The sequence below is a fragment of the Lacerta agilis genome, chromosome 10 (assembly GCF_009819535.1).
Source record: "Lacerta agilis isolate rLacAgi1 chromosome 10, rLacAgi1.pri, whole genome shotgun sequence".
Lineage (NCBI taxonomy): Eukaryota > Metazoa > Chordata > Lepidosauria > Squamata > Lacertidae > Lacerta > Lacerta agilis.
The window spans coordinates 70,199,973-70,216,864 of record NC_046321.1 but is presented as its reverse complement, the minus strand read 5'-3'; the positions used below and the strand labels follow the sequence as shown (position 1 = coordinate 70,216,864).

At 43.1% G+C, this 16,892-nt stretch overlaps 1 protein-coding gene across 1 annotated transcript; it reads right to left on the bottom strand.

Annotated features, from left to right (window-relative positions):
• Positions 1-532: 532 nt before the first annotated feature.
• On the bottom strand, positions 533-15,943 carry SSPN (sarcospan). Its single transcript, XM_033162991.1, has 3 exons — positions 15,592-15,943; positions 9,166-9,252; positions 533-1,705 (listed from the first exon to the last, which is right to left on the bottom strand). Exons 1-3 carry the CDS (start codon positions 15,880-15,882, stop codon positions 1,340-1,342), a joined length of 744 nt encoding a protein of 247 aa, XP_033018882.1. The 5' UTR covers positions 15,883-15,943; the 3' UTR covers positions 533-1,339.
• Between the last annotated feature and the right edge of the window lie 949 nt (positions 15,944-16,892).

The following is a 16,892-nucleotide window of genomic DNA, read 5'->3' as shown; positions in this document are numbered from 1 at the left end:
TGGAGGGTGCAATCCAGAGACAATATAAATGTGCTTTAACTCCTATCGGCAGTGTTCCTAGTTGTTTTCACAGGGGGTTAAAATACAGTCTGGATCTGGTAAGTCAATTGAATCTTTGCTGTTAGTTTCAGTGCTGCATTTTTTTTAAAAAAAAATCTGAATTGTGCTAATTGATTTTGAATATATTGTTTTAACATGATGATATTTTAAGTGTAAATTAAAATATGTGGTCCTGGATTAATGTAAAGTATACCATCATTCAAATGGGCTGAACAAATACAATAGTTTAGATAAAGCGGATTACCACAGGAGTGGCAACACTGTCTTGTGTTACTGAAGGTCACAGATGATCATCCACACATTCAACATTTAGCGGTACTGAGTAACCATAACCTGGTTACCTGGATCTACAGGAACAGATTTAATGTTTGGTGGAAGCCGCCCAGAGTGGCTGGGGAGACCCAGCCAGATGGGCGGGGTACAAATAATAAATTATTAAATTATTATTATTATTAAGGCAAGGAAACCACTTTCTAGAAACTTTCTTTCACAATAGGTCTGGTTTACATGTTGCACTGTATCTATCCCCCACCCAAGCTCTTAGGACACATTCCATGGCTATGTTCCACACTGGCAAAGCATAATGGGATGGGTCTATGCCCACCACTATACATGACCACACAGTTTGACCTGACCATTTCAGCAGAAGATATGCATGTTATTTTGAGCAACCATGGAGAACAGGCTAACCAAGCTGCTATTCTGTGAATTGAAAATCCATCTATGTAAAAACATATTTTGGGGGAAAGGGTATATGGGGCTTGTCTTTTTGGCATTTAATCCTGGGGTACTTGCCCTTGGTCCTCATGTTACACTAGAAGTAGCCCCCCTGAGGTACTGCTACCTAGAGGTAAGTACAGTAGTTACCTCTTGGCTCAGTAACCGTAAGCTTAACCTTAAAAACATAACTACTCCAATCCAACTTGACTTGCACTTTAAAAAAAGTATTTGCCCATGACTAGTTGCACCAGAAAGTAGATGGGGAATGTGCAATGAAAGCAATACGGATAGATGACATCCACATTTCAATGTATAGGCAAATAATGCCTGCAGTTCCTGATCTAGAAAGGGAAACAGGCAGGGATCTCCTTGGTGCACCTAGGAGATGTGGCAGAGGGTCTGGTAACTGTTATTACAGAAACTTCACATAATTTCTCTGAACCAATAATATTAATTGAGCACATTCTCTCTCCCTTCCCCAGTTTTATGAACAGCCATCCATTGGGTGGTGGGATGATGATGATTTACAGTACTGTTCTTCTCAGCACAGCCTGTATACCTATACTTTCTGTTGTTGGACTTCAGTAGTAGTTAAGGACTGTAGCCAGATGCCTACATAAAAGACCTGGTATCTGTCTTTCCACATCACAAAACACACTGTGAAGCCCACAATTGCTGCAAGGACGTTAAGCACTATCTGGATCAGCAAGTAAAGGTTGAAAGTATTGGTGATGTCGGTACAGTTGGATACATTCTTGTACATGAAGGTTCTGCTGAGGGGATCCACTGTTTCCAATTTACACTGACAGGCCTCAGTGATGGTTTCGCAGGTAAACTGTGTGATCTGTGAATAACAGTAGGCAGCAAAAGCTACTGCCAAAACACAGACAATCAGACTCAGAGCGCTCAGCAGAAAGTATGCAACCTGGAAAGGAAACACAATGAATTTATTTTTAGCATTACAAGCAATTTTATATGGGCTTTACAGTGAATGTTTGCATGTTGGTGAGGGTTGCCATTTATATACGAACTTTGACAGTCCCAGATGACTTTCACAAATGTCCAGAAATAGGTGATGACTTTCCTATGTTTTGGACAAACACCAATGAACACTGCCAATCACATCTGGGTACCTGTCAAAATTCACCAATCCATCTCTGAGTTTTTGGACATTTACAGATTTTGTCTAGCTCACAGATGCATGCCATCACTTGATGCTGCAAGCAAGAAAGCAAACTTCAATCAAGGGGGGGGGGAGCAGAGAAATTCACAATGTTGACCTCAGTTTAAAAGGGTTACCTCTCCAAAGTGAAATGATTCTGAACAGTTAATAGAGCTAGCGTAGAGTATTGGCCAAGGACCTTCCAACTCTATGATTCTATAATGTAAGCTATATGCTAGGTGGCATTAGAGAAGCTGATAAGGCAAAAAATAAAGACAGCAGGACTAGATGCTAAAATCTAATAAAAGGAGAGGTGGACCTCAAGTGATGCTAGAAAAAACAGGTTCATATAATTTAGCATTTTGTCTGCAAGTCTAACTCTTCATTGGAGCCAATATATTTTTGTTAAAAATAGTGCTTCTCTTTTGTTAATATCTTTCAGCTTTAGTCCCATCTCTCAATCTGTATGCTGATGATCCATCTTGTAAAGTAAGCCTACTTTACAAGATTACAGATGTAATATATTTTAAGCACTTTGAACATTCAGGAAATAAGACCATAAAGAACGAGAGAAGATTCCGCTGGATCAGATCAAGAATCCACCTAGGCCAGGGGTAGGCAACCTAAGGCTTGTGGGCCAGATGCGGCCCAATCACCTTCTCAATCCAGCCAGTGACGGTCCAGGAATCGGCGTTTTTTTACATGAGTAGAATATGTCCTTTTAATTAAAATGCATCTCTGGGTTATTTGTGGGGCCTGCCAGGTGGTTTTACATGAGTAGAATGTGCCCTTTTATTTAAAACTAGTATATTAACCCCGTTAAAAAGCTGTTTGAGTTAATGGCAGAGAATCTCATAAGTCAGATTTGGGGAGCCTGTGGCCCTTCAGATGTTGCTGGGCAGCTCCCATCATCCCAGATCATACTTGATGGCAGAGCTGGAGTCCAACAGCACGTGGTGGTCCACAAACTGCCCACCTCAGCATTATACAGAGAACTACCAGTACTTTCTTTTGTTTGTCCTGAAACTACTGCCAAGCAATTCCACTGGATGACTCCAAGGTTTGTATTATGAGAGAAGGTGGAAAATCACTCTCTAGTCAGTATCATCCTCATTTCCCCCCAGCTTCTTATGTCAGCAACTTGACATGGAGGAAGAGAATCTTTTTTTTTTAGTTTTTTTTTTTTTTTAGTTTTTTGTGGTCGCAGCATGAGCAAACCATCAATACAAAAGCAGTTTTGTGACTTTGATGTTCCAAGTCTGTATGCCTTGATAAAATCCATAGCTCAGGTATATGCATCTTCCATCGACTGTATGAATCAATCTTCCTGTTCCTGACTCCATTTGGTGGGGAGGGGAATAGCCAGGTTTATTGACAGCATTTGAAGTGGTTATATATGTTCTGCCCCCAAACTAAGTTAAAATGCGCAGAATATTATTTTGCAGAGTCTTTTGAAATAAATTACTATACTGTGGAAGCTTTTTTAAAAAACAAAAACTGGGGGCAATTTTAACTGAACTCTGTGCTTTTGGTAATAAGGCTGCCGTGAGAAATATGATGACATATTCTTTTTTATAATAAAAAAGACAGAGAAAATGCATAGGAAACTGGCAACAAACAACTAAATTTCAAACTAGACAACAGAAGATCTGTGACTGGATAACTTGCAAATGTTTTATATTGTATAAATGTTTTTCCTGTTTGAAAACCCTTCCCTCCATTTTGTCCTTTTTTCTGTGTGCAGAACCCAACAAAGCCAATAGACTTGATTTCAGTGGGTCTACTCTGAGAATGAGTAACATTGGGAATTACCCTACATTGTGGAGGGCCAAATGTAGCTGTGGAAACTGTGCATAACAACGGCGGGCTAACGTAAACTTATTTAAGTCACACTTGAAGGAGAAGTCAGCAAGAAATATATCAGACAAATCTTTAAACAAGTTTCTTAAAACCAGCTTGCTAACAATAGCTGTAAATACATTAGTGTTAATGTAGTTCAGGGGTCCCCAAACTAAGGCCCAGGGGCCAGATGCGGCCCAATTGCCTTCTCAATCCGGCCCGCGGACAGTCCGGGAATCAGTGTGTTTTTACATGAGTAGAATGTGTCCTTTTATTTAAAACTAGCCAGGCGTTGCTGTGGGTGATTTAGTGAAATGGGAAAGGAATAGAAATCGTACATTTCTGCACAGGTTTTTGTGTTTAAGTCCAGGTTGGGTCTTTTCTGTTTTCCTGTTGCAGTTTAAAAGTTTAATTCCATGCTTATCGAGAGTTTAATTTGTTGAGTGTTAGGATGCGTTGTTTCCTTATTGTTTGAGGGTGTTGATTTGCAGTGTTGGTTTTTGAATTTTTTGTAGTAAATATTTGCAAACATTTTCATAGTATTTCATAGGATAGATTTTTAATTGGTGAGATATGTATGTTGAGGTGATTTTCAAAAGTTTTACAAAATTATAAGACTTGAGGGTACACTACATTTTTTGTTTTTCCGTTGCTTGTGAAGATGCATAGGTTCAAGTACGACGTCTTAGGTTTGTTCTTGGTGGCATAATTGTTTGATATTTATAGGCACAGATTAACTGTACAAATTTGAAGGTTGGGGGAAGGGAAAAAAAGTTTAAATCAATGTGGTATTAATTTTTTCCACACTTTTATGTACATAGGCTTTTTAATGGGTAATTTTTGTAATTATGTTTTACAGGAATGTATTTTTTGTTGTGTTGTTTGGTAGTTTGCATGTATGTTGAAAACTGGTAAGGGAGGGATGTTGGTTGGAGAAGTATGGTTGTTGTTGTTTGGTGTGGTGATAGGAGGTGGATCATGCTGCTTGATGAGTATTAGATGCTCTTTCTCTTTGTTGTTTTTTATAGGAAAAATCGAGAAAGTCATAGTCCCTCCCCGCCCCAGGACACTCTTGGCCTCGGGATCGTTGTATTATTCCTTGCATCCCTGAGGAGGCTGTGGGCGAGAAGCCTGGAGAGAAGGAGGCCGCTCTCCTGCAGGCGTTTTTGGCGCCAAAACAAATAGCAGTTTTTAAATTTTTTCTGCTCTCCTGTCAGTGGAGGCGGCATTTTAATTTTTGAAGGTGAGAGAAGCCGGGAGAGTAGGAGGCCAGCAGGACGCTCCCCTGCAGGCACTTTTGACGGAATAGCAAACCGCTGTACAGTAACTGTTTTTTTGTTTTGTTTTGTTTTGTTTTGCTGTTGATGGTATGATATTGCTGGCTGTGGTTGCAATGGCGTTTGCATGTGGCGTGCCTTTCTATTGGCTGCTGTTTGCGACGTTGGTGTTGCAGGAGGGTTTGTTTTGGGGGGGGGGAGTGATGTGGTTTTTTGTTTTTGTTTTTGTTTTGCAATCTAACTGCATAAGATCCTTCCCAGACGCAGATGTAATGTTGTGTCCAAATTTGATGTCAGTTGGTCAAGCGGCTGCGGAGAAAGGTTGTCAGTAACAAACATGCAGAACTTGAAGGATTTTATATATATAGATGCATCTCTGGGTTATTTGTGGGGCATAGGAATTCGTTCATTATTTTCAAAATATAGTCCGGCCCCCCACAGGTCTGAGGGACAGTGGACCGGCCCCCTGCTGAAAAAGTTTGCTGACCCCTTATGTAGTTTCTAAAAGCCTTGTTCTTTTATCTCATGCTGCCATAAATTGTGCTTATTTTGAAGTTTAATGGAGTTCTGGATTCACATTAGGATCGCATTTCCCATTATTCTGACAGCTAAGCCACAATTCCACTCTGAATTAAAACTGGAGGCACACTTTCAGTTTTTTAAAAAAAGTATTTTATTGTGTAAAGTTCCCTTAGCGAGTTTGACTCAGAAAAGGTGACCCTATCATTATGTTTGACAAATAAATTGATGGCTTTTTAGCAGGATGGCCATATGGAAAGTTGAAGTTCAGAGAGACAGTATGTAACTCAACGGCTGTTGCCAGGAAAAAAGAGCAAGAGAGGCCTGTCACTTGCCTCAGAGCCTTGCTTGTGGCCTTCCCAGAGGCAGCTTGTGGGAAACAGGGGTGATGTTCAACTACACAGACCTTTGGTCTGATCCAGCTGTGCTCTTCTCATATTCTTATGAAATCTTGGTATATCTATAATAATATTTTTAAAAGAAATGCCTCCAAATGCAGTATTTAGGTCATCAGCGACTGTAAAACATATACAGTTGGTTTACGAACTTAATCCGTTCAGGAAGTCCATTCTAAAACCAAAGTGTTCTTAAACTAAGGCGCACTTTCCCATAGAAAGTAATACAAAATGGATTAATCTGTTCTAGACTTTTAAAAACAACCCCCTAAAGCTTTAACATGAATTTTACTATCTAACAAGACCATTGATCCATAAAATGAAATCAATAATCAATGTACTGTAACTATAAAATAAATAAAACACTATTGTAGATGATAAAAATTTAAATTAAAAAAAATTCTTACCTGCACTGATTATAGTCATTGTTTGGATTGGGGGCTTTTATCCATTTCCGCAGTCACACAATCAATCAATCATTCAGTAGCCAAACTGGGATCCACACAGATCCCCCCCCCAGCTGCTGTGGGAAATGCTTCCTAGAGCGCGCACCTCCTGGGGGGGTTGCAGGCCTGCAAACCAGCTGGCTGGGGGCGCACAGCTTCCCTCCGTCATGACTGCGGAAATGCCTTGGCGACCCCCTTCTCCGCTGCTGGACAACGGAAGTGTGGCACTCAAAACGGAAGTGCATCCCCAATGGAGTACGTTTGTATACCAAAACAAACAAACAAACAAACAAACACAACCTGGAACACTCATTTCCACGTTTGAAGTGTTCGTAATACAAAACGTTCGTTAACTAGGTGTTGTGAACGGGATCCGTTCCAGAGCCCCATTCACAACATGCGCCGAAACTGCACATATGCGCGATGCGATTTGGCGCTTATGCGGAAGCGCGAAGCGCGATTTAGTGCTCCTGCGCATGCACGACGCACCAAACCTGTAAGTAAAGCGTTCTGGTACTACCGGGTTCGGCGCATTCGTATCCCGTGCCGAACGCAACCTGCAGCTATCGTAACCCGAGGTATGACTGTATAGGTAGGTACCTTTCAAGGCAATCCTCAGAGACACAGAGAATCCTGTGGGCTTGGGGGTAGGAGCTATTACCCTGTTAATGTTTATTGCATGGTTTCAGGCACTGGAAAGGCAGAACATTTTCTCCACTTGTCAGAATGAGGAGATCAAAGGAGGGGATTAAAGCTTGTGCACGAGGTTACCCTGAGATCTCATCAGCAGACCCGTCACATGGCTGGCAAAGAAGCAATTCCAAAACTGCACACATACCAAAGCAGGGAGCTAGCAAAGGAGTTTGGATTTGCGGTTTTTCACAGCTTGACATAAATACAGGCTGGTGATTGCTATATAAACATAGAGGAGAGGAGAAAGGGACGTGTTGGACTGTGACAACTCACACATGTCTCTTTTCCAGTTTTACTGGCAAAAGATAAAAGGGGGGAGGGAGGGGAATCAAGACTTTAAACAAAATCCTAATCATGCCTTGATTTCTTTGTACACATGCTATCAGATCAATAATGAATAAATCTGTCAAATTTACTGGGCCAAAAAACCATACAAACCCAGCAATCCACAAATAGCAACAAGGTTGCCCATGGCACACGGAAATTAAAGGCCCCATTGAGTGACAGCTATGACTCTCAGTTTGAATATCAATTACTTAGTTTGTGGGGCACTGCAAAACACTGGAAAACAGTTGTAAAACTTTGGTACAGATTTGGAGGGGATCCCAAATTTTGGGATTCATAGTTAATAAGCCTGAAATGTAATTCTGGAATCCAGCAGAGAAAACTTCCTGTGCATTGTTCCACAGGAGTATCAGACTTTTTCAGGATGCAAAATGGCAGCCTTGGTGTTATGGGCAGAAAGAGAGGGGTTTATCCAAGCACACAAACACATGTTGTTAGGGGAAAGGCCATAGCTCATAGGTAGGTCAGAAGGTCCCAGGTTCAATTTTTGGCATCTCCAGGTAGTGCTGAAAATGTCCCCTATCTGAAACTCTGGAAGACTACTGCTAGTCAGTCACTGTGGACAATACTGAGCCAGACAGACTTTGAATGAGGCAGCTTCCTATGCTGCAACATCTTCCTCGCAATAATTTTCATAGCATGTACAAAAGGGACATACATTTTGCCTCCATAGAGAAAGAAGTAAAGTGACAAAGTCATATTGGCTACTCAAAACAATGGTTAGCTACCAAGCCCAGTAAAAATGTGTGAACCCTTGCAAGAAGCTGAATTACGTTTCTGAGCACAATTCAAAGTGTTGGTGCTGACCTTGAAAGCCCTAAATGGCCTCAGTCCTGTATACCTGAAGGAGCATCTCCACCCCCATCGTTCAGCCCGGACACTGAGGTCCAGCACCGAGGGCCTTCTGGTGGTTCCCTCCCTGTGAGAAGCAAAGCTACAGGGAACCAGGCAGAGGACCTTCTCGGTGGTGGCGCCCGCCCTGTGGAACACCCTCCCACCAGAGGTCAAAGAGATAAGCAACTACTTGACATTCAGAAAATACCTGAAGGCAGCCCTGTTTGGGGAAGTTTTTAATCTGTGACATTTTAATATATTTTAATATTTGTTGGAAGCCGCCCAGAGCGCCTTGGGGGACCTAGCCAGATGGGTGGGGTACAAATAATAAAATAATAAAAATAAATAATTATTTTATCTGTGTATCACAGCTGTGCAGGCTGGAGCTGATGCGAGTTGTAGTCCAAAATGTCTGAAGGGCACCAGATTGAGGAAAGTCTGGCATATCACATTTGCACTTACTTGCCTACTTATAAAATCTGTTCTGCTTGGAAGAGGCAAGGAGCAAGGCAGGACACCAAGGCCAACACTCTGATCTCCGGAAACCCACCACCCTTTCTGGCTTCTCAGATATTTGAGTTACAGGTAGGTAGCCGTGTTGGTCTGCCATAGTCAAAACAAAATTAAAAAATCCTTCAGTAGCACCTTAGAGACCAACTAAGTTTGTTCTTGGTATGAGCTCTCTCACTATATATAGTGAGTCTGGTGACTTCTATTTCAGTGTATCTGAAGAAGTGTGCATGCACACGAAAGCTCATACCAAGAACAAACTTAGTTGGTCTCTAAGGTGCTACTGAAGGATTTTTTTTATTTTTTATTTTGTTTCAGATATTTGAGGTTAACAAGGAAGAAAAAAACAGTCTCAGGCAATGTACCTTGATGGCAAACTGCACGCAGGTCTTCTCATCCGGTTGGTAAGAAACACATAGCATCACTAGTCCCAATAAGGCCACCACGCAGACCTAAAAAAGGGAAAGCTAGACTGTAATTACATTTTAAGATCTGGGGGTGTGGGTATTACAGTGATGCACTGTTGTCTCCCTGACCATAATGCCCAGGGTGATCTAATCAAGGAGGCACCAAAAAAGGAAAACGCTGCAATAAAAGTGACATGATCAATGTCCCTCATGTAGTCTGGGGACATGCATGTTCCACTTACGACAAAGAAGTACAAATTGTGGTATCCTAGAACAGTTAGGGGTGGCCTTGGTGCAAGATGCTGAACAGTTGGGATCAGTGACCAGAGTGCTATCAAATTCAACATATAACTAAGTAGAAGATTGCCAAGAAAATCCAGCACATTTCACTTCAAAAGAGGAAACTTCCAAAAAATGAGGGGATTTGTAGAAAAAAAGAAGAAGTTGAAAGGTAAAGAGGGCCACATCTCTTCAAAACGTTTGGCAGTTGTTCAAAGCCCAATAATAGAAACTCATCAGGAAACTCATAACCAGAGCCAAGAGGATGCCAGCATGGTTAATGAGCAGAGTTAAAGAAGCTATGGTTTCCATATTATACAGGTCCATTAATTTCAGTGGTTCTACTCTGAGTATGACTTAGCAGGATACAACCCCTCATCTATATTCATCCTTGACAGAATTGCCAAGGAAAGTCATACCATTGAAACATGGTCCTGCAGGGGCTCTCCTCAGATCTGCACAGTGCTTCTCAGGTTTCATAGAATCATAGAATCATAGAGTTGGAAGAGACCCCAAGGGCCATCCAGTCCAGCCCCCTGCCAAGCAGGAAACACCATCAAACCATTCCTGACAGATGGCTGTCAAGCCTCTGCTTAAAGACCTCCAAAGAAGGAGACTCCACCACACTCCTTGGCAGCAAATTCCACTGCCGAACAGCTCTCACTGTCAGGAAGTACTTCCTAATGTTTAGGTGGAATCTTCTTTCTTGTAGTTTGAATCCATTGCTCCGTGTTTGATCCTGTGTGTCCTCGTTCTTTACCATCTACATGAAGCCTTTAATTCAATTAACATGATCTGCCTAATGCTAAAATCTTAGTGAGATCATATACAACTATAGCCAAATGGTAAAAGACCTCAGCGACAGAAGCAGCTGAAGAGCTGAGCTACATATGAACCAGGTTGAAAACACTCTGGGTTACATTACACGGGGCTCTGTGGCACCACAGTCCTATACACAGAGGAGCCTAGGAGTGAGCCATGAGTAGGTCCACCTGTCCACCCTATTCACAATTCATGTGACATGGAGTCCACATTTGCATAGGCTCATCCACATAATCCATCCTTGCAGAAACTGGCAAGGTCGTAGCCAACTACTGATTAATTTAACTGACAGAAATATTTAAAACCAGCCTTGCTTTCACCAGTTTCCATGATGTCTTATAATCTTGAAACAATAAAGGGATACCTGAAAATTGCATCTCTGCCCTATTCCACTCATGGATTCTTCTTGTCAGTTGACAGACACCATTAGATACCACTCAGTAAATATAAAGAAAATACAATAAAAAATAGCCTACAAAATGCCAGCAGCAAAATATGAACCATAAAGCAGTCATTCCCCTCCATCAGCAGGAGAGACCCTGGGCGCTGCTGCCCAGTTGGCTTTGACCCATGACTGGGCCTTCTGGAATACCCTCCCATAGTGGCATGTGTCAAGCCCTCAGGAGTGTCAGGCTCACATGCTGTGCATTCTATAATTTCCACTTGCTTGCAAACCAGGGCAAATATGGTTTAGTATTCTATGTAAATGAGCCCTAAATGATATAGAGAAGTTTCCAGACACACTATTCTTGCCCCTGATATAGAGGGGGGGGGTTGTGCAGGGATATTTTGGGGGGAAGGATGGAGGATCATGCCAACATACACCTGCCATTTGAAGTGGCACTGCCCAGACACATTTTTACCACCAAAAGGCTTTGTCATCCCTCCTAGTCCACAAGTTTTTTTTTAAAAAAAATGTTTACTCCTTTTCACTGTTCAATTCCATGTCAAAAATCCAAAATTCTGCCAGCAAAATAAAGAAGGAAGGAATGTGTTCAAATTGCTTCATTTATTCTGACATCAATCTTTTTAAAAAAATTAATGGCAGTACCCTCAGTTCCTCCACTTGTCCCCCCCCCCCACCCTCACAGTCCTATTTATGACATTGAAAGCATAAAAAAGACAGTTAAGCCATAAATTATCCCATATTTTATTCTCAAATTTTTGAATCTTATTACAGAAAGTCAAGATTTTTTAAAATGAGTAATGAATCCCAGTTCCAGTTTTTGCGTGTTGAGAACATTTTGCTCTTGTTGCTTCACTGGCTGAATTCCCCTTTATTCATACTAATGGACTAAAGCACTTGATTTTCAGCATTGAGCAGTATGACAGTTTTGCCACTAATAAAGCAAAGATCCCTTCAATAAATCAGGGTCTATTTAGCACATTAGAATTCTCCCTTCACTCTTCTGTCATAGCATGTTAGCAGCAGTCATGGCGACAAAGTCACCCCTGAGGTAATCCCAGCAGGGATGAGCTGAGCCTATTATGTGCAGCTAATTTTGCAGAAAAAAGTACCGTACTGGTTTCAAAGTTCTTCTATGGTTGGCCAAGTGGAATGTTAATCAAATGCTGGTGTGTGAGGTGGGGGCGCTGCCGCGAGGGGAGGGAGCAGAGCGCACTTGAGTGGGGTGTTGCTAAAACAAGCGCGCTGATATTTTACACCATGCTGCTGCCTCTGTGTTCTGCTTCACTGCCAAGAAAGGAACCATTGCTCATTTCTGCCTTAATAAGCGGACGCCAGAGAGAAGCACAATCTGCTCCAGAATACATATTGTTTTCAGCGTCAGACATATGATATCTTAACTCCCCCCTTTGTAATGCTGCTTGTTTGGTCTTTTTGGTTTAAAAGTCAGTTAGCAAAATTAAGCAGGGTGCTTTCAGATACTAAGTATTTTCAGAATTTTGTTCCCTTATGCTGAAATCGCAGATATGGCTGGAATCTAGTATGTCACTATCCCAACATACACACATTTAACTTCTAGTTGCTTGGGGGATGGGGCTAAAACTGATTCTAGAACACATATGCACCATAATGATGATGTTGTTGTTGTTGTTGGTGGTGGTGGTGGTGTTATGTGCACCCAGATTTCCCCAAGCCCAAAAGAGTGCCAGGCTTTACCAAGGACAGGTATTGGAAAACACAAACAGCTAGAGCATATGTCAGAGATGACAAGAGGCATGGAGGAGAACTGAGAGAGAGAGAGGTCAAGATTGTCAGAAATGTTTGAAGATGTGGTCTTGGGTATATTCAGGATTAAATTGGTAAATGGCAGTATATTTCCAGAATTTTAGTCTTGTCCAACCAAAAGGCACAGCTAAGGGAGCATGGCTTGGGCACCAAGTCACAACTGAAAGTTGCCAAGACCCAGTCCTGGTCTATATTTTGAGGGAAAACTGGCTTAGAGGTTTGCCTGTCCTTTTGCTTCATAACTTTTCTTCTATGGGAGCTAGATTCTCTCTCTCTTTAAATGAAAGCTCAGAGCCTAGACGGCCCCTTGCATGCATTTGCAGCATTATAATCCAGCCCTTTGAGCCAATCACTATTTCTCATTATACTCTACCTCACAGGCTTAGAACAATGAAAGGAGGAGAGCCATCCAGCAAACCACCTTGAGCTCCTATAATTAAGATATAAATGTGACAACCAAAACAACCCATATATCTCCCCCAGACAATTCACACACTCAGCTGTGAATCATCACATCTCAAATACAGTAATCCAGTGACATACATGTAAGTGTATAAATGCAGCCTTGAATTTGGGTCTACTACTGCTGGATCAAGAGTTCTTGATTGAAAATAGAAAACATTTGGATATTTTAACTAAAGCACTTATTGTACTTTAATACTCTGTTCAGAGACTGTAAAACCTAAATTGGGTAGGAAGTGGAATTGATTTTAAATGTCTATACGGTATTGCATCAGCAGCATTCACAAATTGAGGAGAGGGGCTGAGGCATTTTCAGCATCATTTATAGGAAACAATATAAGAGCACAAGAGCCCATGTCCCATCATAGAATCACAGAATTGTAGAATTGGAAGGGACCCCCGAGGGTCATGTAGTCCAACCCCTTGCAACACAGGAATGTCAGCTAAATCATACATGACAGGTGGCCATCCAACCTCTGCTTAAAAACCTCAAAGGAAGAAGAGCATCCTGTTTTCAAAGCAGACCATGAAGGCAACAGAGCTATTCCTACACCTTACACTAAGTCAGACCATGGTTGCATCTAGCTCTGTACTTTACACTAACTGCCAGAAGCTGACTGGGGTTTTGGATAAGGTGATTCCCCCACCCCCACCCCAGCAGAACCAGGAGATGTGAGGAAATGAACCTGGGACTTTCAGAAGCAAAGTACATATTCGGCAACTGAGTTACATCCTAGTCATAGAGATGGCACTGATTCGATGTCCTTGCATTCACATAGTCTCACATCAACCAGATGTGGTGCCGTGGATGGGGGGCTGAACATGGACAAGGTTGAAATCTGCACTCAGTCAGATTTGCCCTGTGATCTTGGGCAATCACAATTCCTCAGCTGAATCTGCTTCACAGAACTGTTGCAAAGATAATTCAAATGAGAAAGGGCAGCCATGGTTGCAGACTAAAATGGGATATGGGAAAGCAGGAAGGGAAAGAGATGTGTGCAACTAAGTTTTACTCAAGAGTAGACCTATTGAAATCAATGGCCTTAGCTTAACCATGTTCATTAATTTCAGTGGGTGTAATCTGAATTTTTTTTAGCTGAATATCACTGTGAGAGAGGCTGCATTGTGCTTTTGCTCCTTGGAGGAAGGATCAGATTAAAAAGATATACAACATGCCCTTCTCCAACATAGCCAAGAACCAGGAAAAATGGGCAATAATGTAGGCTACTGTTATGCAAATAGGATATGGCTGGGTTATCAGCTTCTCCCACTGAGTTTCTGGCACTTGAAAAGGAGTGCTGAGATGAAGAAGGCCACAATCAGGGCTCACTCTAATTTTGCCCAAGTTTATGCCCTTTATTTTTTCATTCATGCTTCCTGAGGGCCTCAGTGAGGCAACGCCCTCCAAGATGGATGCAAGGGAGTGGATGGCACAAGCAGGGGGTCAGGCTGGAGGAAAGATGGGCACTCCACCCCACCCACTGTCGCCCCACCATGGCAAACTTGGTGGGCCTTTAGCTGATATAAATAATAAACTCAGTAGCATATGGCACGTGGAGAATCCATTGAATTTTAAAACAATGTATGGTGGGCCTGGTGATCTATTTGTAAAATTCAAAATCAACAGCCCCCAGAATCTGGCAGGAACTCTCTTGGAACCAGCACTGAACAAAACATTTTTTAAAATGCATTAAACAGCAAAGTAGCTCAAGAGACAACGATACACACGCCTAATCCCCCCCCCCCGTGTCATTAACAACAAATCAGCTCTGAAATACAACCCATGACTGGAATGAGCGCGCACGCCTTTGCTGGGTTCGCGCTGTGTGTCCCCGTAGGTCACGTGTTTTACATGATCACAAATAGCCTGTCAGTCGTGCCCACCCTCTCTGCTAGTCTCTGCTACAAGGTATGGCAAGGTACCGGTATGTCGCTGGGCAATTCTGAATTTCCTGGATTGGCACATTATCACCGTCCTTTCCCTCCCCCTAAACTCGCTTATTTGAATTTCAAATTTAACCCTTCAGCTCGGCAAGAGCCAAAGTGCCCTCGGCTGTGGCAAAGGAGGCTTGGGCGAAGCGCAAAACAGATCCCAGACAGTTCTTTAAAAAACACCAACAACGACTCATCGCAGCGTGGAAGCAACAGGAGCATTCATTCACTTCTCCTCTGTCATTTGGGATCAAAAAGTTAATTCTCGTCCTTTGCCTCTCATTCCCTTTCCTTTGGCAAGGGCACAGGCGTGCATGTGACAGAAGAACCACATATAACCCCCACCTTTCAGCCATGGAGCAATCCTTGCATTGCAACCCAAACCTAAACGATCGTCTGCTAAACGATGCCGGCAGCAAACATAAGTCTGTTACTTCCCCCTCTTCCCAGCTTCCTATGATGTTTGCTTTAAAACAACACGTTATTTCCGCTTCCCTTTTTGCGTGTAAAAATAGTTACTAAAAACCACTGCAGGGCCGTTTTCGCTTCGTTTTTTAAAGGTTAGCTGAGCTCCAGACCGAGCCGCGTCTCGTGGGGCATGCAGCCAGCCAGCTGGTTAGTCTGGACGTTAGTGCGGCGGCGTTTCATGCACGTTGGCCAAGGCGCTGCGAAGGGTAGAAACAGACGGGTATGCTTACGAGGATGCCCGCCCAATATGGAGTGTCTCTGACTAGCAGAGACGAGCTGATGCCGGCCATGAGGAAGCCCAGCACCGAGACCGAGGCGCCCAGAGCCAGCTGCGAGAGAGCCGCCAGCAGCGGGAAGCGGCAGCCGCAGCACGTGGGCGCTTCCTCCCGCCGGCCCGCCGGGGGATCCCCGTGGCCCTCCTTCGCCTTCATGGCTGCTCCTCCGGGCTCGCCGTTTCTCTCTTGCCCGGCCTGACTCGCGCTCCGAGGGGACGCCTGAGCTTTCGTCTCTTCTTTGCCCATACTTTCAGGAATTTAAAAAAACAAAAGGCCCCCCGCAGGCAGGCGTGCTTGGTGGGCTTGGCTCCCCCCGCGCGGAGCTTCTCCTTCGGGGCTGCCGGCTGACTTGTTTCTGGGATTTGACTCGAGGAGGCTGCACAAATATGGAAAACATTTGGAGCGGGTTGTCGGAGCTTCCAAGCGCCACATATAGCCCAGAGAAGAGGGGGGATCCGAGGGGGTAGCGGACTGCCAACAGCCTGAGCAAGCCTACCGCCGTCTCTCCGGATAGCGGGCCTGACGTTTGCACGTAAGAATGGAGGCAACTTCCTGGTGGGCGTTGGGTGGCTGGGTGGGCGTTCGAAATTGCGCGCTCTGTTGGGAATTGTTCTGGGATGGCTGACAATTGCCGCACAGATGAGACCCACCGTTGTAGAGTATGAAGATTTGGAAAGAGCAAGGGTCACATGTATTTTATATTTTATTTTGTGCTGTTATGCTGTGAACCGCCCTGAGATCATTGGGCAGTATACAAATTTAATTAATAATAATAATAAAATAAAATGTGTTTTATGAAATACTAAAATTTGAGAAAGAGGAAGCTGTAATGCCTTTTAAAAGTTTCATTGTAATTTAGAAACAATATTAACATGGTATTTCTAAAAGAATTATGGTACAGAAGGTTGCTCCATTGCCTGCCCCATGACTTCAATATCAGCCTAATGCAAATACAGTGGTACCTCGGGTTACATACTTAATTGGTTCCGGGGTGCTGTTCATCACCCGAAAAGTATGCAACCCGAAAATTGTGCTTTGCGTATGCGCGAACTGAGCAGAACACTTCTGTGTATGCACAGACCACACAGAACGCTTCTGTGCATGTGCGGATAGCGTGCGGAAAGAAACGCTTCCGGGTTACCCGAAAATACGTAACCCGAAGCGGATGTAACCCAAGGTACAACTGTATTTAAATGAGGGAGAGCTTTGACCTGTATGTCCAGGCCGGGCCATCTTAGGCAGATTAGCCGCCGTTG